Genomic DNA, 25,458 nt, shown 5'->3' on the forward strand with positions numbered 1-25,458 from the left:
TACAGTATGAGGTTACATCAGAACTGGCTTCTTGATCTCTGTTGTCCTATGTACAGTATGAGGTTACATCAGAACTGGCTTCTTGATCTCTGTTGTCCGATGTACAGTATGAGGTTACATTAGGGTTGCCGACATTCTGGCTGCTCTCTGCGGGAGAGAGCAGCCAGGTCAGCACAGCAAGGGGGCAGGGGAGGGCTGGATGTGCTGAGGAGGCGGAGCAAGGGTGGGACGGAGGCGGAGCAAGGGCGGGATGGGGCGGAGCAAGGGCGGGGTCTCGATGACGCCCGCTTTAAGCCACGCCCCCGCTCTGTAATGCCGCGATCTCCTGCATTACACTGCAGGGGGCGTGGCTATGATGACGCGATTATGCAAGAATCGCGTCATCAACTGCCCGGACCGCCCACTTTACACACAAAGTGGGCGGACGGGCAGGGGGACCCCGGATTCCGGGAGACTTGCCTGCTCTTCCGTGGGGCCGGGAGGGACACCCGATTTTCGGGAGCCTCCCGGCCATTCCGGGAGAGTAGGCAAGTATGGGTTACATCAGAACTGGCTTCTAGGTCTCTATTGTCCTATGTACAGTATGAGATTACAATAGAACTGGCTTCTTGATCTCTGTTGTCCTATGTACAGTATGAGGTTACATCAGAACTGGCTTCCAGGTCTCTGTTGTCCTATGTACAGTATGAGGTTACATCAGAATTGGCTTCTTGATCTCTGTTGTCCTATGTACAGTATGAGGTTACATCAGAATTGGCTTCTTGGTCTCTGTTGTCCTATGTACAGTATGAGGTTACATCAGAACTGGCTTCTTGGTCTCTGTTGTCCTATGTACAGTATGAGGTTACATCAGAACTGGCTTCCAGGTCTCTGTTGTCCTATGTACAGTATGAGGTTACATCAGAATTGGCTTCTTGGTCTCTGTTGTCCTATGTACAGTATGAGGTTACATCAGAACTGGCTTCTTGGTCTCTGTTGTCCTATGTACAGTATGAGGTTACATCAGAACTGGCTTCCAGGTCTCTGTTGTCCTATGTACAGTATGAGGTTACATCAGAATTGGCTTCTTGGTCTCTGTTGTCCTATGTACAGTATGAGGTTACATCAGAACTGGCTTCTTGATCTCTAATGTCCTATGTACAGTATGAGGTTACATCAGAATTGGCTTCCAGGTCTCCTGTCCTATGTACAGGATCTGGTAAGGTTACATCAGAAGTGGCTTCCAGGTCTCTATGTTGTCCTATGTACAGTATGGGGTTACATTAGAACTGGCTTCCAGGTCTCCTGTCCTAAAGTGTTTTGTAGGTCTGCTCCCCTCATGAAAATGCAGTCACACGCCCAGCCTTTAGTTGCACAGTGCACATTAGTTTCTTTAAAAAGAGCTTCTGTTCAATTTCCCCCAGACAGATCATGTTCATTGTCCTCCTGCAAGAGACAAGCTGTGTACGTGCTATACTGTACTTCTTTTCACATCCATAATAAAATTGCAGCTGGAAGGTGTTTACTGTACAGAAGCCTGAGCGTTGAGGCTGTCACTATGACTAAGGAATAAGTGCAGCAGCCAATGTGCATGGTGTGTCTGTCTGCATACTTCCTCTACTGACGTACACTGCATGATAGACCGGAACTCTGCCAGGGAAAACTGTGCTGCACTGTAAGCTTGTCAGAGAACTGAGAGTCCCAGCACTGTACACACAATGTCACGGCTGAGTTCTGTAACCTTTAGAGCTCTGCTGAGAGGTATTTGTGTAGTTAGACCTAGCACAAGGAGTGTTCTTCACAGGAGGCCTTACTGCCAAAATATCAGTGACATGAAACCCAAAGTAGCTGCAAATGAAACATTTACTGGTAAGTACAATATTGTAAGGATTCTATATTGGCTAAACATACTACGGTAGATTGCAAATATAGTGGTGGATGCGCAATTAGCTTAGTGATATCATTCAGGTGCTTGAAAGGGAGGGGTATTTCTAAGCAAGAAAAAAACAAAACACATTTTGTTTCACCCAGCACCCTGAATGATAGCAGTAACTAGATTTAAAATAAATCCCGTACAATATCTTACAATTCAGAGATCTCGGTTACATATATCTGCGTATATGTATGTGTAAGCCTCCAAGCCACGTCAAGTAGCTTGTTTGGGGGACTGAAGTTGTTTATGGTTGTGCACTGTGCAACTTGCAGCTGTCTGACATATGGAGAAATAGTGAAAAGCACTATGCACACTTGAGGAACTAGCATGTTTGTTTGCATTTCGTAACTACAATACAATGCAAGTGGTAAAACAAATCATACATAGGATTTAAAATGAATAGTTTGCATATATTCTTTTGGCGGTGTCTCTACTTCGAATTATTGCTGCATTGTATATGGAACTGTTAATAAATTAATAATACTGACCAAACACTTGTTTGTCAGGGTGACATTGATCTCAGAATCTATTCTCCTGTATTATTGAATAGATCCCAGTTCCACACCATTCGACTTATGTGTTATTATCCATGTTTTTGAAAAAGTTTTGATGGCGAAAGCCCAGCCATCGTTTGATGCTGGGCTTCCAATGTTTATCCGTACCAGCAGTGGCGTAACTAGAAATTTTTCTCCCCCAAGCCAAAAAATCCTTTGGCACCCCCCCCCCCCCCCCATACCCCCCGTAATTGGCACTAGTAAAGGTAGAAAAATGCTGTGTGGCTTTGTCGAAATGGGCGTGGCTTTGCGTGGAGGGCGTGGCATTGCAGGAAAAGACTACCTTATACCCCAGTTTTGCAACCTGCACGCCCAGACGTTGGCCACCACAGGAAAGAAAAATAATCCTGATTCATGCCCCTTACATTATTTGTCATTTTTCCTCCTTATAGTAATGCCCAGTATACATTATTCCACATACTGCAATGGCCCTTACACATTATTCCACACACAATAATGCACATGACACAATATGCACACACTGTAATGCCCCAGACACATTATGCCACACACCGTAATGCCTGTGACACATTATGACAGGAATCGCAATGCCCGTTATACATTATGCTACACACCGTATCTGTGACACAATACGACACATACCGCAATGCCCGTTATACATTATGCTACACACCGTATCTGTGACACAGTACGACACATACCGCAATGCCCGTTATACATTATGCCACACCGCAATGACCCCAAGACATTATACCACATTCCACAATGCCCGTGATATAGTATACAACACACCGTAATGCCTGACACATTATGACACACACCGTAATGCCTGTGACACATTATGACAGGAATCGCAATGCCCGTTATACATTATGCTACACACTGCAATGCCCCTGATACATTCTAGCACATACAATGTCTGTGACACAGTATGACACACACCACAATGATCCTGAGACATTATACCACATACCACAATGCCCGTGATATAGTATACAACACACCGTAATGCCTGATACATTATGACACACACCGCAATGTCCGTGATACATTATGACACACACCGTAATACCCATTACACATTAAGTTCTACAGTAAGGCTTCTAATTACTTTTAAATTACCTGCTCGTTGCCAGGGGTTTCATGCTCTTGGTTCCATGCACGGTGCCAGGGGTTTTCATGCTCAGGGTGTCATGCTCGTTGCCAGGGGTTTCATGCACTGGGTGTCATGCTCGCTGCTAGGGGGTAGTGCTTGTTGCTAGGGCCATGCTCCCAGTGCCACATATGCCCCCAGTGCCAGATATTCCCCCACAGTGCCAGGTATATGCCCCTAGTGCCAGATATTCCCCCACAGTGCCAGGTACATGCCCCCAGTGCCACATATACCCCCCCCCCAGTGCCACATATGCCCCCTCAGTGCCTGCTCCCCCCAGTGCCAAATATTCCCCCACAGTGCCACATATGCCCCCTCAGTGCCTGCTCCCCCCAGTGCCAAATATTCCCCCACAGTGCCAGGTATATGCCCCCAGTGCCAGATATTCCCCCACAGTGCCAGGTATATGCCTCCAGTGCCAGATCTTCCCCCCACAGTGCCAGGTATATGCCCCCAGTGCCAGATCTGCCCCCACAGTGCCAGGTATATGCCCCCAGTGCCAGATCTGCCCCCACAGTGCCAGGTATATGCCCCCAGTGCCAGATCTGCCCCCACAGTGCCAGGTATATGCCTCCAGTGCCAGATCTTCCCCCCACAGTGCCAGGTATATGCCCCCAGTGCCAGATCTGCCCCCACAGTGCCAGGTATATGCCCCCAGTGCCAGATCTGCCCCCACAGTGCCAGGTATATGCCCCCAGTGCCAGATCTGCCCCCACAGTGCCAGGTATATGCCCCCAGTGCCAGATCTTCCCCCCACAGTGCCAGGTATATGCCCCCAGTGCCAGATCTGCCCCCACAGTGCCAGGTATATGCCCCCAGTGCCAGATCTGCCCCCACAGTGCCAGGTATATGCCCCCAGTACCAGATCTGCCCCCACAGTGCCAGGTATATGCCCCCAGTGCCAGATCTTCCCCCCACAGTGCCAGGTATATGCCCCCAGTGCCAGATCTTCCCCCCACAGTGCCAGGTTTATGCCCCCAGTGCCAGATCTTCCCCCCCACAGTGCCAGGTATATGCCCCCAGTGCCAGATCTGCCCCCCACAGTGCCAGGTATATGCCCCCAGTGCCAGATCTGCCCCCCACAGTGCCAGGTATATGCCCCCAGTGCCAGATCTTCCCCCCACAGTGCCAGGTATATGCCCCCAGTGCCAGATCTGCCCCCCACAGTGCCAGGTATATGCCCCAGGTGCCAGATCTTCCCCCCACAGTGCCAGGTATATGCCCCCAGTGCCAGGTATATGCCCACAGTGCCAGGTATATGCCCCAAGTGCCTGCTCCCCCCCCATGTGTTGGAGGGACACGGAGCGCATCGCGCGTCTCTCCTGCGTCCCTCCTGGCTCTCCCCCCCGGCTGGTCTAATAAAGGAAGTGCCGGTTCGTGAGCCAATCAGAGCTCACGAACGGCACTTCCTTAGACCGGCCGGGGGAGAGCCAGGGAGGGACACAGGAGAGACGCGCGATGTGCGTTCCGTGTCCCTCCAACACAGCAGGGAGGGAGAGGAGACCGCAGATTGACATGCGGACGCTCGTCCGCATGTCAATCTGTTCTAAGTCAGTGGCGCCCCCGCAGCCCCTCGCCCCCAAGCCACCGCGAGGACTGCGGGGGCAGTAGTTACGCCACTGCGTACCAGGTTTGTACTTACACTGTGTATATCTGTTTTCATGCTTTGTATAGGCAGGACAAATCCTCTAGAACAGGAGCAGGGAACCTGTGGCACGTCAGCTGCTGCAAAACTACACATTTCAGCATGCCCTACCACCGTTTTAGCATGACCTGACATGCATGCAAAATTGTGAAAGAGCCTGCTGTGCACTGGCGTTTACGGGTGCAATGTATACAGTGCACACGGGCCACTGAGTCCAGAGGGGGGCCCCCACCGTACTCGCTGCACCCATTTTCTGAATACTCACCCCTCCGGAGTCCTGCGCTGACGTCCACGGCGGTGTTAAAACTCTGTGAAAAAGGTGCAGCGGCAATTTTCACGGAGTTCTGCGCATGCGCAGTACAAAAATCAATGGAAAAATGGCCACCGTGCCATTTTTCCGGAGATCTGCACATGCGCAGTAGAGTCTGAGCGCTCTAGTGCTCAGACTCTCAGCGCTGCCGGCAGAGTGGAGGGGGCCCGAATGGAGGAGGCTGCACCCGGGCCTCCTCCTCTCTTAAAGCTCCCGTGGTGCTGGGACGTGTAGTTCCACAGCAGCTAGAGTGCTGCAGGTTGCCTCCCCCTGACCTAGAGCAGTGCTTCTAAAACTTGGTCCTCAGGGAACCTTAACTGTGCACGTTTTCAAGATATCTTTAACAGTGACGTAACTTCATCCCAGTTGCCCGGAGGCAAGATAAATGTCGGTGCCCCCTTCCCCCACCACATGCTAAATAGGGACAGCACCGAAAAAAGGGTGTGGTCTCACTGAGAAGGGGTGTGTCCACACAACAGTACCCCCAATTTAAGTATGCCACACAGTAGTGCAACTTTATTTTCATTACACTGCACAGTAGTACACCTTATTCACATTACGCAATACAGTAGTGCCCATTATTCACAATGGGCATAATTCAGGCCTGGATCGCACGTAGGACATTTTTTGCACTGTTGCGACCAGGTAATCGCTGCCTACAGGGGGAGTGGGTAAGGGCTGTGCAGGGGTGTGATGGGCTGTGCAGTAAGCAGCACAAACAAAAGTTTGTGCAGTTTCTGCACAGCCCAGGACTTACTCACCCGGTGTGATGATCCAGGAAACAGCTGACGTCAGGGACCCTCCTCTGCAACGGCCGGATACGCTTGCATTTCTTCCGACACTCCCAGAAAACGGTGAGTTGCCGCCCAGGAACGCCTTCTGCCTGTCAATCTTCTTGCAATCGCCCCTGCGATTGCTTTCTCCATAGAAGCCGCTGCTTTCCGGCAAACCCCGTCGCCGGGCAATGACGCACCTGCGCATTGCGGCCCACATGCATGTGCAGTTCAGACCTGTTCGCATGGCTGCGAGAAAATGCAGCGTGCGAACGGGTCTGAATGAGCCCCATTATGTCACTTATTCTGTAATGTCACAGTAGTGCCTGTTACTAATTATACCACACAGTACCAGCGATCGCGCTGAGCCCCCCCCCCCCCCAAAAAAAAAAAAGTGGGTCCAAGGGACCCGTCACTTTTTAAAATTGGGGGTTCCACCTGTCTTTTTCTGTGTCCCATCGGTCATACACCCAGGGCCGGCAACAGACATTTTGGGGCCCGGTACAGTGATATCTCTGGGGCCCCCTCAGAGCAACGGAATTTGCTGCGCTATATCTACAGTATACAGATATTTAAATATTTATCTCCCTCCTTCCTCCCCCACACACACCACAGTTGGTCTCTCCCCAATAACTCCATGATGATTCCCTGCTCACATCCCTGCCGGACACTATGAGGCATATACTTGGGGCCCGGTACAGGTGTCCCCTTTGACCCCCCCTGTCGCCGGCCCTGCATACACCATCACCCCTCACCACCTGAGCACATACAGTGATCTGCTCACCTTCCCCGCAGCACATACACAGTCACCTGCCCCCCCCTCTCCAGCACATACAGTCACCTGCTTACCTCACCCCCACTGATAGGGCTTGCAATTACTAAAAAGTTATTGTTTGCCACCACACGATTATAACAGTGCTGCTGCTGCTACCTTTACCATATCTGATGCTCTCACCTCTCCCAACTCACGTTCCCCGTCCTCACACAGTCACAGGCTGATAGCCAAGCAGCCCTTCTCTCTGCAAGGCCGCACACTGCACTTTCTCCTGACTCCTCTGCACATGCAACAGCTCAGGGTCGCAGTCGGATGTTACTTAATGTCTGCGACCTGGAGAACACTGAGTCCGTTTTCCGGGAGTGACAAGCATACCTCCCAACATTCTTACCTATTGAAGCGGGACACACGCGCGCCTAAGGAGCGCGCGCTCTAGAAAAAGGGGCATGGCCTTGGAAAAGGGGGCATGGATTTGCGGTGATGCCGTGATTGTAAGCCATGCCTTCCTTCTCCGTCACTGAGGGGGCATGCCCAGCGCTCTGTGAGCTGCTGGCATGCCCCCTCTCCCTCTGGACCCTGCATGCAAAAAAATATATATATTTGCAGCTATTGCCAAATGCAACATAGGGGTTTATTAACTAAGATTCATGTTTCTGCTGAATTGGTGGGAGTTTAGACTCGAATTTTATCGGTCGTATTTTTCTGCAACTTTTTGAAATAATTTTTCGGTAATTTACTAAACTGCTGAGTTTTCGTTACTGTCGGGCAGTGTTTTACGGGAGTGATTAGTAAAACACTCCCGGACATAACACAGTGAATCCCGGCCGGATCAGTGAGATCCATGCAGGGCTTCATTGTGTACAGTATGAAAAGACTTTAAACAGTTAAAAGTTTTAAAAAAAAATGCATGGGGTCCCCCTACTAAGCATAACCAGCCTCGGGCTCTTTGAGCCGGCCCTGGTTGTTTAAATACCGGGAAAAATTGCCTGGGGTACCCCCGTATTTAAACAACCAGCACTGGCCCTGGTTCCAAAGATAAAGGGGGACAAAATATGTAGGGGTCACCCGTATTTTTAAAACCAGCACCGGGCTCTACTAGCCAGAGAGATAATGCCACAGCTGTGGGACACCTTTTTACTGGTCCCTGCGGCCGTGGCATTACCCCCCCAACTAGTCACCCCTGGCAGGGGTTCCCTGGAGGAGTGGGGACCCCTTAAATCAAGCCGCCCCCCCTCCAGGCACCCAAGGACCAGGGGTGAAGCCCGAGGTTGTCCCCCCCATACCTGGATGATGGGGTTGATAGCCTTTGTTTGGGTAAAATAAAGAATATTGTTTTTTGTCGTAGAACTACAAGTCCCAGCAAGCCCCCCCCCCCCGCAAGCTGGAACTTGGAGAACCACAAGTACCAGCATGCGGGGAAATAACGGGCCCACTGGTACTTGTAGTTCTACAACAACAAAATACACAAATAAAAACAAAACACACACACCTTGAAAGTATAATTTTATTCAAACACACTTACACACTCATACATACTTACCTACATCCCACGCCGAGAATCACGTCCACTTATGCAGTAGAATCCACGGGGTACCTGTAAAGGGGGGGGGTACACATGGAGAGATCCATGTTTAAAACCAAAGCAATCTGACTAGATTGCTTAGATTTTAAGCAGGGATCTGCCGTGTGTATGCCCCCCAGAGATAACGATGCGCGGCCCCGCGCATCGCTATTGCCGGTGCTAGATTGAGCCTGCAAGCAGGCTCAATCTAGCAGGTTGCTCACTTCACTGCTGTGTGAAGTGAGCGCCCCCCCGTCCGTCCGTCCCCTCGCTCAGCACATCACGCTGTGTTGAGCGGAGGGAGAGATGTGTGCTGAGCGGTCTGTGTTAAGATCGCTCAGCACACATCTCCCCGTCAGTACCCCCCTTAAGGAATACAATTATACTTACGAACCATCCAGTGAAGCTTAGTCCTCTTCGGTCCTGTAGTAATCCAAAGGGTAGAATAAAAAAAAAAAATGAAATCCCGGTCCACGCAACTAAAGGGGTTCCATGTGTACACGTGAAACCCCTTTTCCCGAATGCCAGGACCCCTCGTGAGTGACTGGAGATCACGCCAGCCAATCAGGAAGCACCACGTCATGGCGCTCTCCTGACTGGCTGTGCGCTACTAGCCTGTCAATCAGGAGTAGAGCACCAGCTAGAATGGAGCTTAGTGCCGCTCCATTCTAGCCTATGATGGGAACTTTGCGGTCTGCGGTTAACCGCAAGATTAATTGGGGTCACTCTTGTGGGTCCCACAGATAAGCATGCACAGATCTCACTGATCCGTGCATGACTATCTGAACACCCCAATAAAAAGCAGGTCTATCTTAAAACTGCTTTTTTTTTTTTTTTTAACTAATTCTATGCTTTCCTGGCAGTGTTTGGCTATAGGGGGATATTCCAAGTTGGTCGCAGCAGGAATTTTGTTAGCAGTTGGGCAAAACCATGTGCACTGCAGGTGAGGCAGATTTAACATGTGCAGAGAGAGTTAGATTTGGGTGGGGTGTGTTCAATCTGCAATCTAATTTGCAGTGTAAAAATAAAGCAGCCAGAAACAAAATAACCCACCCAAATCTAACTCTCTCTGCACATGTTATATCTGCCCCCCTGCAGTGCACATGGTTTTGCCCAACTGCTAACAAAATTCCTGCTGTGATCAACTTGGAATTACCCCCATTGTCGGCAGTGATTAAGAATACAAATTCTTAGTAAATTACCGAGTTGTATCAAATAACAGCCGTGTTTGACCGATGGTCTATTGATTCGTATTTGTGACCTCTGACGGGAAAAACAATACAAATAGACCCAACACTGCAGAGATTTGTGTTTAGTAAATTCCTGAGATTAGGGAAAAAAAGCAAACTCAGGAAAAATCGGGAGTTTAGTAAATATTAGAGATGAGCGGGTTCGGTTCCTCTGAATCCGAACCCGCCCGAACTTCAGTTTTTTCTTCACGGGTCCGAGCGACTCGGATCTTCCCGCCTTGCTCGGTTAACCCGAGCGCGCCCGAACGTCATCATCCCGCTGTCGGATTCTCGCGAGGCTCGGATTCTATATAAGGAGCCGCGCGTCGCCGCCATTTTCACACGTGCATTGAGATTCATAGGGAGAGGACGTGGCTGGCGTCCTCTCCGTTTAGAGAAGAGAGTGAGACAGTAAAGAGAGACACAGTAGTAGTAATTTTGGGGAGCATTATTAGGAGGAGTACTACTATACTACTACTACTTGCTGAAGTGATATAGATTAGATAGTGTGACTGTATTAATTATCTGACTTGTGGGGGAGACACTGACAGTGGGGAGCAGTTAGAGTCTGAGAGCAGGACTCAGGAGTACATATAACGTACAGTGCACACTTTTGCTGCCAGAGTCAGTGCCACACTGCCATTGTGACCACACTGACCACCAGACCAGTATAATATATTTTGTTATTGTCTGCTTAGGAGTACTACTTGCAAGTTGCTGATAGTGTGACCAGTGACCTGACCACCAGTTTAATAATCAATCACCACCAGTTTAATATATATATATATATATATATATATATATAATTGTATATAATATATATATATATATATATATAATATTGTATACCACCAACCCGTGGTTTTTTTTTCCATTCTTCTTTATACATACTACTATAGTAGCTTACTGTAGCAGTCTGCGGTGCTGCTGAGCTGACAGTGTCCAGCAGGTCCGTCATCAGTCATTACATAATAAATATATATACCTGTCCGGCTGCAGTACTAGTGATATTATATATACATATATATTGATTTCATCTCATTATCATCCAGTCTATATTAGCAGCAGACACAGTACGTTAGTCCACGGCTGTAGCTACCTCTGTGTCGGCACTCGGCAGTCCATCCATAATTGTATACCACCTCCCCGTGGTTTTTTTTTTTTCTTTCTTCTTTGTACATACTACTATAGTATAGTAGCTTACTGTAGCAGTCTGCGGTGCTGCTGAGCTGACAGTGTACAGCAGGTCCGTCATCAGTCATTACATAATAAATATACATACCTGTCCGGCTGCAGTACTAGTGATATTATATTGATTTCATCTCATTATCATCCAGTCTATATTAGCAGCAGACACAGTACGTTAGTCCACGGCTGTAGCTACCTCTGTGTCGGCACTCGGCAGTCCATCCATAATTGTATACCACCTACCCGTGGTTTTTTTTTTTCTTTCTTCTTTGTACATACTACTATAGTATAGTAGCTTACTGTAGCAGTCTGCGGTGCTGCTGAGCTGACAGTGTCCAGCAGGTCCGTCATCAGTCATTACATAATAAATATACATACCTGTCCGGCTGCAGTACTAGTAATATTATATTGATTTTATCTCATTATCATCCAGTCTATATTAGCAGCAGACACAGTACGGTAGTCCACGGCTGTAGCTACCTCTGTGTCGGCACTCGGCAGTCCATCCATAATTGTATACCACCTCCCCGTGGTTTTTTTTTCTTTCTTCTTTGTACATACTACTATAGTATAGTAGCTTACTGTAGCAGTCTGCGGTGCTGCTGAGCTGACAGTGTCCAGCAGGTCCGTCATCAGTCATTACATAATAAATATACATACCTGTCCGGCTGCAGTACTAGTGATATTATATTGATTTCATCTCATTATCATCCAGTCTATATTAGCAGCAGACACAGTACGGTAGTCCACGGCTGTAGCTACCTCTGTGTCGGCACTCGGCAGTCCATCCATAATTGTATACCACCTCCCCGTGTTTTTTTTTTTTTCTTTCTTCTTTGTACATACTACTATAGTATAGTAGCTTACTGTAGCAGTCTGCGGTGCTGCTGAGCTGACAGTGTCCAGCAGGTCCGTCATCAGTCATTACATAATAAATATACATACCTGTCCGGCTGCAGTACTAGTGATATTATATTGATTTCATCTCATTATCATCCAGTCTATATTAGCAGCAGACACAGTACGGTAGTCCACGGCTGTAGCTACCTCTGTGTCGGCACTCGGCAGTCCATCCATAATTGTATACCACCTCCCCGTGGTTTTTTTTTTTCTTTCTTCTTTGTACATACTACTATAGTATAGTAGCTTACTGTAGCAGTCTGCGGTGCTGCTGAGCTGACAGTGTCCAGCAGGTCCGTCATCAGTCATTACATAATAAATATACATACCTGTCCGGCTGCAGTACTAGTAATATTATATTGATTTTATCTCATTATCATCCAGTCTATATTAGCAGCAGACACAGTACGGTAGTCCACGGCTGTAGCTACCTCTGTGTCGGCACTCGGCAGTCCATCCATAATTGTATACCACCTCCCCGTGTTTTTTTTTTTTCTTTCTTCTTTGTACATACTACTATAGTATAGTAGCTTACTGTAGCAGTCTGCGGTGCTGCTGAGCTGACAGTGTCCAGCAGGTCCGTCATCAGTCATTACATAATAAATATACATACCTGTCCGGCTGCAGTACTAGTGATATTATATTGATTTCATCTCATTATCATCCAGTCTATATTAGCAGCAGACACAGTACGGTAGTCCACGGCTGTAGCTACCTCTGTGTCGGCACTCGGCAGTCCATCCATAATTGTATACCACCTCCCCGTGGTTTTTTTTTTCTTTCTTCTTTGTACATACTACTATAGTATAGTAGCTTACTGTAGCAGTCTGCGGTGCTGCTGAGCTGACAGTGTCCAGCAGGTCCGTCATCAGTCATTACATAATAAATATACATACCTGTCCGGCTGCAGTACTAGTGATATTATATTGATTTCATCTCATTATCATCCAGTCTATATTAGCAGCAGACACAGTACGGTAGTCCACGGCTGTAGCTACCTCTGTGTCGGCACTCGGCAGTCCATCCATAATTGTATACCACCTCCCCGTGTTTTTTTTTTTCTTTCTTCTTTGTATATACTACTATAGTATAGTAGCTTACTGTAGCAGTCTGCGGTGCTGCTGAGCTGACAGTGTCCAGCAGGTCCGTCATCAGTCATTACATAATAAATATACATACCTGTCCGGCTGCAGTACTAGTGATATTATATTGATTTCATCTCATTATCATCCAGTCTATATTAGCAGCAGACACAGTACGGTAGTCCACGGCTGTAGCTACCTCTGTGTCGGCACTCGGCAGTCCATCCATAATTGTATACCACCTACCCGTGTTTTTTTTTTTTCTTTCTTCTTGATACATACTACTATAGTAGCTTACTGTAGCAGTCTGCGGTGCTGCTGAGCTGACAGTGTCCAGCAGGTCCGTCATCAGTCATCATTACCTAATAAATATATATCTACTTGTCCGGCTGCAGTACTAGTGATATTATATATACATATATATATATTGATTTCATATCATTATCATCCAGTCTATATTAGCAGCAGACACAGTACGTTAGTCCACGGCTGTAGCTACCTCTGTGTCGGCACTCGGCAGTCCATCCATAATTGTATACCACCTACCCGTGGTTTTTTTTTTCTTTCTTCTTTATACATACTACTATAGTAGCTTACTGTAGCAGTCTGCGGTGCTGCTGAGCTGACAGTGTCCAGCAGGTCCGTCATCAGTCATTACATAATAAATATATATACCTGTCCGGCTGCAGTACTAGTGATATTATATATATATATATATATATTGATTTTATCTCATTATCATCCAGTCTATATTAGCAGCAGACACAGTACGGTAGTCCACGGCTGTAGCTACCTCTGTGTCGGCAGTCGCTCGTCCATCCATAAGTATACTAGTATCTATCCATCTCCATTGTTTACCTGAGGTGCCTTTTAGTTGTGCCTATTAAAATATGGAGAACAAAAATGTTGAGGTTCCAAAATTAGGGAAAGATCAAGATCCACTTCCACCTCGTGCTGAAGCTGCTGCCACTAGTCATGGCCGAGACGATGAAATGCCAGCAACGTCGTCTGCCAAGGCCGATGCCCAATGTCATAGTACAGAGCATGTAAAATCCAAAACACCAAATATCAGTAAAAAAAGGACTCCAAAATCTAAAATAAAATTGTCGGAGGAGAAGCGTAAACTTGCCAATATGCCATTTACCACTCGGAGTGGCAAGGAACGGCTGAGGCCCTGGCCTATGTTCATGGCTAGTGGTTCAGCTTCACATGAGAATGGAATCACTCAGCCTCTCGCTAGAAAACAGAAAAGACTCAAGCTGGCAAAAGCACCGCAAAGAACTGTGCGTTCTTCGAAATCCCAAATCCACAAGACGAGTCCAATTGTGTCGGTTGCGATGCCTGACCTTCCCAACACTGGACGTGAAGAGCATGCGCCTTCCACCATTTGCACGCCCCCTGCAAGTGCTGGAAGGAGCACCCGCAGTCCAGTTCCTGATAGTCAGATTGAAGATGTCAGTGTTGAAGTACACCAGGATGAGGAGGATATGGGTGTTGCTGGCGCTGGGGAGGAAATTGACAAGGAGGATTCTGATGGTGAGGTGGTTTGTTTAAGTCAGGCACCCGGGGAGACACCTGTTGTCTGTGGGAGGAATAGGGCCGTTGACATGCCTGGTGAAAATACCAAAAAAATCAGCTCTTCGGTGTGGAAGTATTTCACCAGAAATGCGGACAACATTTGTCAAGCCGTGTGTTGCCTTTGTCAAGCTGTAATAAGTAGGGGTAAGGACGTTAACCACCTCGGAACATCCTCCCTTATACGTCACCTGCAGCGCATTCATAATAGGTCAGTGACAAGTTCAAAAACTTTGGGCGACAGCGGAAGCAGTCCACTGACCAGTAAATCCCTTCCTCTTGTAACCAAGCTCACGCAAACCACCCCACCAACTCCCTCAGTGTCAATTTCCTCCTTCCCCAGGAATGCCAATAGTCCTGCAGGCCATGTCACTGGCAATTCTGACGAGTCCTCTCCTGCCTGGGATTCCTCCGATGCATCCTTGCGTGTAACGCCTACTGCTGCTGGCGCTGCTGTTGTTGCTGCTGGGAGTCGATGGTCATCCCAGAGGGGAAGTCGTACTCGTAAGCCCACTTTTACTACTTCCACCAAGCAATTGACTGTCCAACAGTCCTTTGCGAGGAAGATGAAATATCACAGCAGTCATCCTGCTGCAAAGCGGATAACTGAGGCCTTGGCATCCTGGGTGGTGAGAAACGTGGTTCCGGTATCCATCATTACTGCAGAGCCAACTAGAGACTTGTTGGAGGTACTGTGTCCCCGGTACCAAATACCATCTAGGTTCCATTTCTCTAGGTAGGCGATACCGAAAATGTACACAGACCTCAGAAAAAGAGTCACCAGTGTCCTAAAAAATGCAGCTGTACCCAATGTCCACTTAACCACGGACATGTGGACAAGTGAAGCAGGGCAGGGTCATATGACTGTGACAGCCCACTGGGTAGATGTATGGACTCCCGCCGCAAGAACAGCAGCGGCGGCACCAGTAGCAGCATCTCGCAAACGCCAACTCTTTCCTAGGCAGGCTACGCTTTGTATCACCGGTTTCCAGAATACGCACACAGCTGAAAACCTCTTACGGCAACTGAGGAAGATCATCGCGGAATGGCTTACCCCAATTGGACTCTCCTGTGGATTTGTGGCATCGGACAACGCCAGCAATATTGTGTGCGCATTAAATCTGGGCAAATTCCAGCACGTCCCATGTTTTGCACATACCTTGAATTTGGTGGTGCAGAATTTTTAAAAAAACGACAGGGGCGTGCAAGAGATGCTGTCGGTGGCCAGAAGAATTGCGGGACACTTTCGGCGTACAGGCACCACGTACAGAAGACTGGAGCAACACCAAAAACGCCTGAACCTGCCCTGCCATCATCTGAAGCAAGAAGTGGTAACGAGGTGGAATTCAACCCTCTATATGCTTCAGAGGTTGGAGGAGCAGCAAAAGGCCATTCAAGCCTATACAATTCAGCACGATATAGGAGGTGGAATGCACCTGTCTCAAGCGCAGTGGAGAATGATTTCAATGTTGTGCAAGGTTCTGCTGCCCTTTGAACTTGCCACACGTGAAGTCAGTTCAGACACTGCCAGCCTGAGTCAGGTCATTCCCCTCATCAGGCTTTTGCAGAAGAAGCTGGAGACATTGAAGCAGGAGCTAACACGGAGCGATTCCGCTAGGCATGTGGGACTTGTGGATGGAGCCCTTAATTCGCTTAACAAGGATTCACGGGTGGTCAATCTGTTGAAATCAGAGCACTACATTTTGGCCACCGTGCTCGATCCTAGATTTAAAACCTACCTTGGATCTTCCTTTCCGGCAGACACAAGTCTGCTGGGGTTCAAAGACCTGCTGGTGAGAAAATTGTCAAGTCAAGCGGAACGCGACCTGTCAACATCTCCTCCTTCACATTCTCCCGCAACTGGGGGTGCGAGGAAAAGGCTCAGAATTCCGAGCCCACCCGCTGGCGGTGATGCAGGGCAGTCTGGAGCGACTGCTGATGCTGACATCTGGTCCGGACTGAAGGACCTGTCAACGATTACGGACATGTCGTCTACTGTCACTGCATATGATTCTCTCCCCATTGAAAGAATGGTGGAGGATTATATGAGTGACCGCATCCAAGTAGGCACGTCACACAGTCCGTACTTATACTGGCAGGAAAAAGAGGCAATTTGGAGGCCCTTGCACAAACTGGCTTTATTCTACCTAAGTTGCCCTCCCACAAGTGTGTACTCCGAAAGAGTGTTTAGTGCCGCCGCTCACCTTGTCAGCAATCGGTGTACGAGGTTACTTCCAGAAAATGTGGAGAAGATGATGTTCATTAAAATGAATTATAATCAATTCCTCCGTGGAGACATTGACCAGCAGCAATTGCCTCCACAAAGTACACAGGGAGCTGAGATGGTGGATTCCAGTGGGGACAAATTGATAATCTGTGAGGAGGGGGATGTACACGGTGATATATCGGAGGATGATAATGAGGTGTACATCTTGCCTCTGTAGAGCCAGTTTGTGCAAGGAGAGATTAATTGCTTCTTTTTTGGTGGGGGTCCAAACCAACCCGTCATTTCAGTCACAGTCGTGTGGCAGACCCTGTCACTGAAATGATGGGTTGGTTAAAGTGTGCATGTCCTGTTTATACAACATAAGGGTGGGTGGGAGGGCCCAAGGACAATTCCATCTTGCACCTCTTTTTTCTTTAATTTTTCTTTGCGTCATGTGCTGTTTGGGGAGTGTTTTTTGGAAGGGCCATCCTGCGTGACACTGCAGTGCCACTCCTAGATGGGCCAGGTGTTTGTGTCGGCCACTAGGGTCGCTTATCTTACTCACACAGCTACCTCATTGCGCCTCTTTTTTTCTTCTTTGCGTCATGTGCTGTTTGGGGAGTGTTTTTTGGAAGGGCCATCCTGCGTGACACTGCAGTGCCACTCCTAGATGGGCCCGGTGTTTGTGTCGGCCACTAGGGTCGCTTATCTTACTCACACAGCTACCTCATTGCGCCTCTTTTTTTCTTTGCGTCATGTGCTGTTTGGGGAGTGTTTTTTGGAAGGGCCATCCTGCGTGACACTGCAGTGCCACTCCTAGATGGGCCCGGTGTTTGTGTCGGCCACTAGGGTCGCTTATCTTACTCACACAGCTACCTCATTGCGCCTCTTTTTTTCTTTGCGTCATGTGCTGTTTGGGGAGGGTTTTTTGGAAGGGCCATCATGCGTGACACTGCAGTGCCACTCCTAGCTGGGCCCGGTGTTTGTGTCGGCCACTAGGGTCGCTTAGCTTACTCACACAGCTACCTCATTGCGCCTCTCTTTTTTTTTGCGTCATTGCTGTTTGGGGAGTGTTTTTTGATAGGGCCATCCTGCGTGACACTGCAGTGCCACTCCTAGATGGGCCCGGTGTTTGTGTCCGCCACTAGGGTCGCTTATCTTACTCACACAGCTACCTCATTGCACCTCTTTTTTTCTTTGCGTCATGTGCTGTTTGGGGAGGGTTTTTTGGAAGGGCCATCCTGCGTGACACTGCAGTGCCACTCCTAGATGGGCCCGGTGTTTGTGTCGGCCACTAGGGTCGCTTAGCTTACTCACACAGCTACCTCATTGCGCCTCTTTTTTTCTTTGCGTCATGTGCTGTTTGGGGAGTGTTTTTTGGAAGGGCCATCCTGCATGACACTGCAGTGCCACTCCTAGATGGGCCCGGTGTTTGTGTCGGCCACTAGGGTCGCTTATCTTACTCACACAGCTACCTCATTGCGCCTCTTTTTTTCTTTTCGTCATGTGCTGTTTGGGGAGTGTTTTTTGGAAGGGCCATCCTGCGTGACACTGCAGTGCCACTCCTAGATGGGCCAGGTGTTTGTGTCGGCCACTAGGGTCGCTTAGCTTACTCACACAGCTACCTCATTGCGCCTCTTTTTTTCTTTGCGTCATGTGCTGTTTGGGGAGTGTTTTTTGGAAGGGCCATCCTGCGTATCACTGCAGTGCCACTCCTAGATGGGCCCGGTGTTTGTGTCGGCCACTAGGGTCGCTTAGCTTAGTCATCCAGCGACCTCGGTGCAAATTTTAGGACTAAAAATAATATTGTGAGGTGTGAGGTATTCAGAATAGACTGAAAATGAGTGGAAATTATGGTTTTTGAGGTTAATAATACTTTGGGATCAAAATGACCCCCAAATTCTATGATTTAAGCTGTTTTTTAGTGTTTTTTGAAAAAAACACCCGAATCCAAAACACACCCGAATCCGACAAAAAAAATTCGGTGAGGTTTTGCCAAAACGCGGTCGAACCCAAAACACGGCCGCGGAACCGAACCCAAAACCAAAACACAAAACCCGAAAAATTTCAAGTGCACATCTCTAGTAAATATACCCCATTGTGTTTTCCTGGTGCAAAGTTACTTGCTTTTATTTGCTTTGCTCTTAAGCCAGAATCAACCCCTTTTCTTGTGATATAACACATCTAATCTCTGTTGTGAAATACTACACATTGGTTGTCCTTTTATTTTCTCTGTTTCATATTTACGAGTTGGATTCCACACACTCGGATAGCTGGACAGAGACATCTGAGTCCGCACATTCAATCAGGAACGTAATTTTTCCTTTTCTTGTTGCTTGCGCTGTGTGTACTAGGAGTAGGAAGGTTTACTTTTGTTGTATTTATTCTTGTCTTTAAATGTGGTGACATTTATTTTAAACCATCAGGTACTATAGCTGCATTGCGCCACTTGAGGCACTTTCCTATCTTTGTTTTACTGCAGAGATTTGTGTTTAGTAAATTCCTGAGATTAGGGAAAAAAAGCAAACTCAGGAAAAATCGGGAGTTTAGTAAATATACCCCATTGTGTTTTCCTGGTGCAAAGTTACTTGCTTTTATTTGCTTTGCTCTTAAGCCAGAATCAACCCTTTTTCTTGTGATATAACTAGAGATGAGCGGGTTCGGTTTCTCTGAATCCGAACCCGCACGAACTTCATGTTTTTTTTCACGGGTCCGAGCGACTCGGATCTTCCCACCTTGCTCGGTTAACCCGAGCGCGCCCGAACGTCATCATGACGCTGTCGGATTCTCGCGAGACTCGGATTCTATATAAGGAGCCGCGCGTCGCCGCCATTTTCACACGTGCATTGAGATTGATAGGGAGAGGACGTGGCTGGCGTCCTCTCCATTTAGATTAGAAGAGAGAGAGAGAGAGATTGACCTGATTTACTGGAGCTTAGGAGTACTGTAGAACTGTAGAGAGTGCAGAGTTTACTAGTGACTGACCACAGTGACCACCAGACAGTGCAGTTTTATTTAATATATCCGTTCTCTGCCTGAAAAAAACGATACACAGTGACTCAGTCACATACCATATCTGTGTGCACTGCTCAGCCCAGTGTGCTGCATCATCTATGTATATATCTGACTGTGCTCAGCTCACACATCTTATAATTGTGGGGGAGACTGGGGAGCACTGCAGTGCCAGTTATAGGTTATAGCAGGAGCCAGGAGTACATATTATTATTAAAATTAAACATTGCACACTTTTGCTGCAGGAGTGCCACTGCCAGTGTGATTGACCAGTGACCTGACCACACTGACCACCAGTATAGTTAGTAGTATAGTATACTATATTGTGATTGCCTGAAAAAGTTAAACACTCGTATCTGACTGTGCTCAGCTCACACATCTTATAATTGTGGGGGAGACTGGGGAGCACTGCAGTGCCAGTTATAGGTTATAGCAGGAGCCAGGAGTACATATTATTATTAAAATTAAACAGTGCACACTTTTGCTGCAGGAGTGCCACTGCCAGTGTGACTGACCAGTGACCACCTGACCACACTGACCACCAGTATAGTTAGTAGTATAGTATACTATATTGTGATTGCCTGAAAAAGTTAAACACTCGTCGTGTGACTTCACTTGTGTGGTGTTTTTTTTTTTATTCTATAAAAAACTCATTCTGCTGACAGACAGTGTCCAGCAGGTCCGTCATTATATAATATATACCTGTCCGGCTGCAGTAGTGATATATATATATATTTTATATCATTATTTATCATCCAGTCGCAGCAGACACAGTACGGTAGTTCACGGCTGTAGCTACCTCTGTGTCGGCACTCGGCAGTCCGTCCATAATTGTATACCACCTACCCGTGGTTTTTTTTTTCTTTCTTCTTTATACATACATACTACTACTACTACTACATCTCTTTATCAACCAGTCTATATTAGCAGCAGACACAGTACAGTACGGTAGTCCACGGCTGTAGCTACCTCTGTGTCGGCACTCGGCAGTCCGTCCATAATTGTATACCACCTACCCGTGGTTTTTTTTTCTTTCTTCTTTATACATACATACTACTACTACTACTACATCTCTTTATCAACCAGTCTATATTAGCAGCAGACACAGTACAGTACGGTAGTCCACGGCTGTAGCTACCTCTGTGTCGGCACTGGGCAGTCCGTCCATAATTGTATACCACCTACCCGTGGTTTTTTTTTCTTTTTTCTTTATACATACATACTACTACTACATCTCTTTATCAACCAGTCTATATTAGCAGCAGACACAGTACAGTACGGTAGTCCACGGCTGTAGCTACCTCTGTGTCGGCACTGGGCAGTCCGTCCATAATTGTATACCACCTACCCGTGGTTTTTTTTTCTTTCTTCTTTATACATACATACTACTACTACTACATCTCTTTATCAACCAGTCTATATTAGCAGCAGACACAGTACAGTACGGTAGTCCACGGCTGTAGCTACCTCTGTGTCGGCACTGGGCAGTCCGTCCATAATTGTATACCACCTACCCGTGGTTTTTTTTTCTTTCTTCTTTATACATACATACTACTACTACATCTCTTTATCAACCAGTCTATATTAGCAGCAGACACAGTACAGTACGGTAGTCCACGGCTGTAGCTACCTCTGTGTCGGCACTGGGCAGTCCGTCCATAATTGTATACCACCTACCCGTGGTTTTTTTTTCTTTCTTCTTTATACATACATACTACTACTACATCTCTTTATCAACCAGTCTATATTAGCAGCAGACACAGTACAGTACGGTAGTCCACGGCTGTAGCTACCTCTGTGTCGGCACTCGGCAGTCCGTCCATAATTGTATACCACCTACCCGTGGTTTTTTTTTCTTTCTTCTTTATACATACATACTACTACTATTACATCTCTTTATCAACCAGTCTATATTAGCAGCAGACACAGTACAGTACGGTAGTCCACGGCTGTAGCTACCTCTGTGTCGGCACTCGGCAGTCCATCCATAATTGTATACCACCTACCCGTGTTTTTTTTTTCTTTCTTCTTTATACATACATACTACTACTACATCTCTTTATCAACCAGTCTATATTAGCAGCAGACACAGTACAGTACGGTAGTCCACGGCTGTAGCTACCTCTGTGTCAGCACTCGGCAGTCCGTCCATAATTGTATACCACCTACCCGTGGTTTTTTTTTCTTTCTTCTTTATACATACATACTACTACTACATCTCTTTATCAACCAGTCTATATTAGCAGCAGACACAGTACAGTACGGTAGTCCACGGCTGTAGCTACCTCTGTGTCGGCACTCGGCAGTCCATCCATAATTGTATACTAGTATCCATCCATCTCCATTGTTTACCTGAGGTGCCTTTTAGTTGTGCCTATTAAAATATGGAGAACAAAAATGTTGAGGTTCCAAAATTAGGGAAAGATCAAGATCCACTTCCACCTCGTGCTGAAGCTGCTGCCACTAGTCATGGCCGAGACGATGAAATGCCAGCAACGTCGTCTGCCAAGGCCGATGCCCAATGTCATAGTACAGAGCATGTCAAATCCAAAACACCAAATATCAGTAAAAAAAGGACTCCAAAACCTAAAATAAAATTGTCGGAGGAGAAGCGTAAACTTGCCAATATGCCATTTACCACACGGAGTGGCAAGGAACGGCTGAGGCCCTGGCCTATGTTCATGGCTAGTGGTTCAGCTTCACATGAGGATGGAGGCACTCAGCCTCTCGCTAGAAAAATGAAAAGACTCAAGCTGGCAAAAGCAGTAGCACCGCAAAGAACTGTGCGTTCTTCGAAATCCCAAATCCACAAGGAGAGTCCAATTGTGTCGGTTGCGATGCCTGACCTTCCCAACACTGGACGTGAAGAGCATGCGCCTTCCACCATTTGCACGCCCCCTGCAAGTGCTGGAAGGAGCACCCGCAGTCCAGTTCCTGATAGTCAGATTGAAGATGTCAGTGTTGAAGTACACCAGGATGAGGAGGATATGGATGTTGCTGGCGCTGGGGAGGAAATTGACCAGGAGGATTCTGATGGTGAGGTGGTTTGTTTAAGTCAGGCACCCGGGGAGACACCTGTTGTCCGTGGGAGGAATAGGGCCGTTGACATGCCTGATGAAAATACCAAAAAAATCAGCTCTTCGGTGTGGAAGTATTTCACCAGAAATGCGGACAACAGGTGTCAAGCCGTGTGTTCCCTTTGTCAAGCTGTAATAAGTAGGGGTAAGGACGTTAACCACCTCGGAACATCCTCCCTTATATACGTCACCTGCAGCGCATTCATAATAAGTCAGTGACAAGTTCAAAAACTTGGGCCGACAGCGGAAGCAGTCCACTGACCAGTAAATCCCTTCCTCTTGTAACCAAGCTCACGCAAACCACCCCACCAACTCCCTCAGTGTCAATTTCCTCCTTCCCCAGGAATGCCAATAGTCCTGCAGGCCATGTCACTGGCAATTCTGACGAGTCCTCTCCTGCCTGGGATTCCTCCGATGCATCCTTGCGTGTAACGCCTACTGCTGCTGGCGCTGCTGTTGTTGCTGCTGGGAGTCGATGGTCATCCCAGAGGGGAAGTCGTAAGCCCACTTGTACTACTTCCAGTAAGCAATTGACTGTCCAACAGTCCTTTGCGAGGAAGATGAAATACACAGCAGTCATCCTGTTGCAAAGCGGATAACTGAGTCCTTGACAACTATGTTGGTGTTAGACGTGCGTCCGGTATCCGCCGTTAGTTCACAGGGAACTAGACAATTTATTGAGGCAGTGTGCCCCCGTTACCAAATACCATCTAGGTTCCACTTCTCTAGGCAGGCGATACCGAGAATGTACACGGACGTCAGAAAAAGACTCACCAGTGTCCTAAAAAATGCAGTTGTACCCAATGTCCACTTAACCACGGACATGTTGACAAGTGGAGCAGGGCAGGGTCAGGACTATATGACTGTGACAGCCCACTGGGTAGATGTATGGACTCCCGCCGCAAGAACAGCAGCGGCGGCACCAGTAGCAGCATCTCGCAAACGCCAACTCTTTCCTAGGCAGGCTACGCTTTGTATCACCGCTTTCCAGAATACGCACACAGCTGAAAACCTCTTACGGCAACTGAGGAAGATCATTGCAGAATGGCTTACCCCAATTGGACTCTCCTGTGGATTTGTGGCATCGGACAACGCCAGCAATATTGTGTGTGCATTAAATATGGGCAAATTCCAGCACGTCCCATGTTTTGCACATACCTTGAATTTGGTGGTGCAGAATTTTTTAAAAAACGACAGGGGCGTGCAAGAGATGCTGTCGGTGGCCAGAAGAATTGCGGGACACTTTCGGCGTACAGGCACCACGTACAGAAAACTGGAGCACCACCAAAAACTACTGAACCTGCCCTGCCATCATCTGAAGCAAGAAGTGGTAACGAGGTGGAATTCAACCCTCTATATGCTTCAGAGGTTGGAGGAGCAGCAAAAGGCCATTCAAGCCTATACAATTGAGCACGATATAGGAGGTGGAATGCACCTGTCTCAAGTGCAGTGGAGAATGATTTCAACGTTGTGCAAGGTTCTGATGCCCTTTGAACTTGCCACACGTGAAGTCAGTTCAGACACTGCCAGCCTGAGTCAGGTCATTCCCCTCATCGGGCTTTTGCAGAAGAAGCTGGAGGCATTGAAGAAGGAGCTAAAAGGGAGCGATTCCGCTAGGCATGTGGGACTTGTGGATGCAGCCCTTAATTCGCTTAACAAGGATTCACGGGTGGTCAATCTGTTGAAATCAGAGCACTACATTTTGGCCACCGTGCTCGATCCTAGATTTAAAACCTACCTTGGATCTCTCTTTCCGGCAGACACAAGTCTGCTGGGGTGCAAAGACCTGCTGGTGACAAAATTGTCAAGTCAAGCGGAACGCGACCTGTCAACATCTCCTCCTTCACATTCTCCCGCAACTGGGGGTGCGAGGAAAAGGCTCAGAATTCCGAGCCCACCCGCTGGCGGTGATGCAGGGCAGTCTGGAGCGACTGCTGATGCTGACATCTGGTCCGGACTGAAGGACCTGACAACAATTACGGACATGTCGTCTACTGTCACTGCATATGATTCTCTCAACATTGAAAGAATGGTGGAGGATTATATGAGTGACCGCATCCAAGTAGGCACGTCACACAGTCCGTACTTATACTGGCAGGAAAAAGAGGCAATTTGGAGGCCCTTGCACAAACTGGCTTTATTCTACCTAAGTTGCCCTCCCACAAGTGTGTACTCCGAAAGAGTGTTTAGTGCCGCCGCTCACCTTGTCAGCAATCGGCGTACGAGGTTACATCCAGAAAATGTGGAGAAGATGATGTTCATTAAAATGAATTATAATCAATTCCTCCGCGGAGACATTGACCAGCAGCAATTGCCTCCACAAAGTACACAGGGAGCTGAGATGGTGGATTCCAGTGGGGACGAATTGATAATCTGTGAGGAGGGGGATGTACACGGTGATATATCGGAGGATGATGATGAGGTGGACATCTTGCCTCTGTAGAGCCAGTTTGTGCAAGGAGAGATTAATTGCTTCTTTTTTGGTGGGGGTCCAAACCAACCCGTCATATCAGTCACAGTCGTGTGGCAGACCCTGTCACTGAAA

The 25,458-nt window shown here is 47.7% G+C and overlaps 1 protein-coding gene across 1 annotated transcript in view; it reads left to right on the forward strand.

Moving 5' to 3' along the window:
- Nucleotides 1–1,606: 1,606 nt before the first annotated feature.
- Nucleotides 1,607–25,458, forward strand: part of LOC134947806 (protein FAM162A-like) — a 49,296-nt gene continuing 25,444 nt past the window's right edge. The window contains exon 1 of the mRNA XM_063935684.1: nucleotides 1,607–1,848. Within this exon, the coding sequence (XP_063791754.1) occupies nucleotides 1,698–1,848 (151 nt within the window). The 5' untranslated portion in view covers nucleotides 1,607–1,697. The remainder of the gene's footprint in view (nucleotides 1,849–25,458) is intronic.

This window comes from Pseudophryne corroboree, chromosome 8 (genome assembly GCF_028390025.1).
Source record: "Pseudophryne corroboree isolate aPseCor3 chromosome 8, aPseCor3.hap2, whole genome shotgun sequence".
NCBI classification, from domain to species: domain Eukaryota; kingdom Metazoa; phylum Chordata; class Amphibia; order Anura; family Myobatrachidae; genus Pseudophryne; species Pseudophryne corroboree.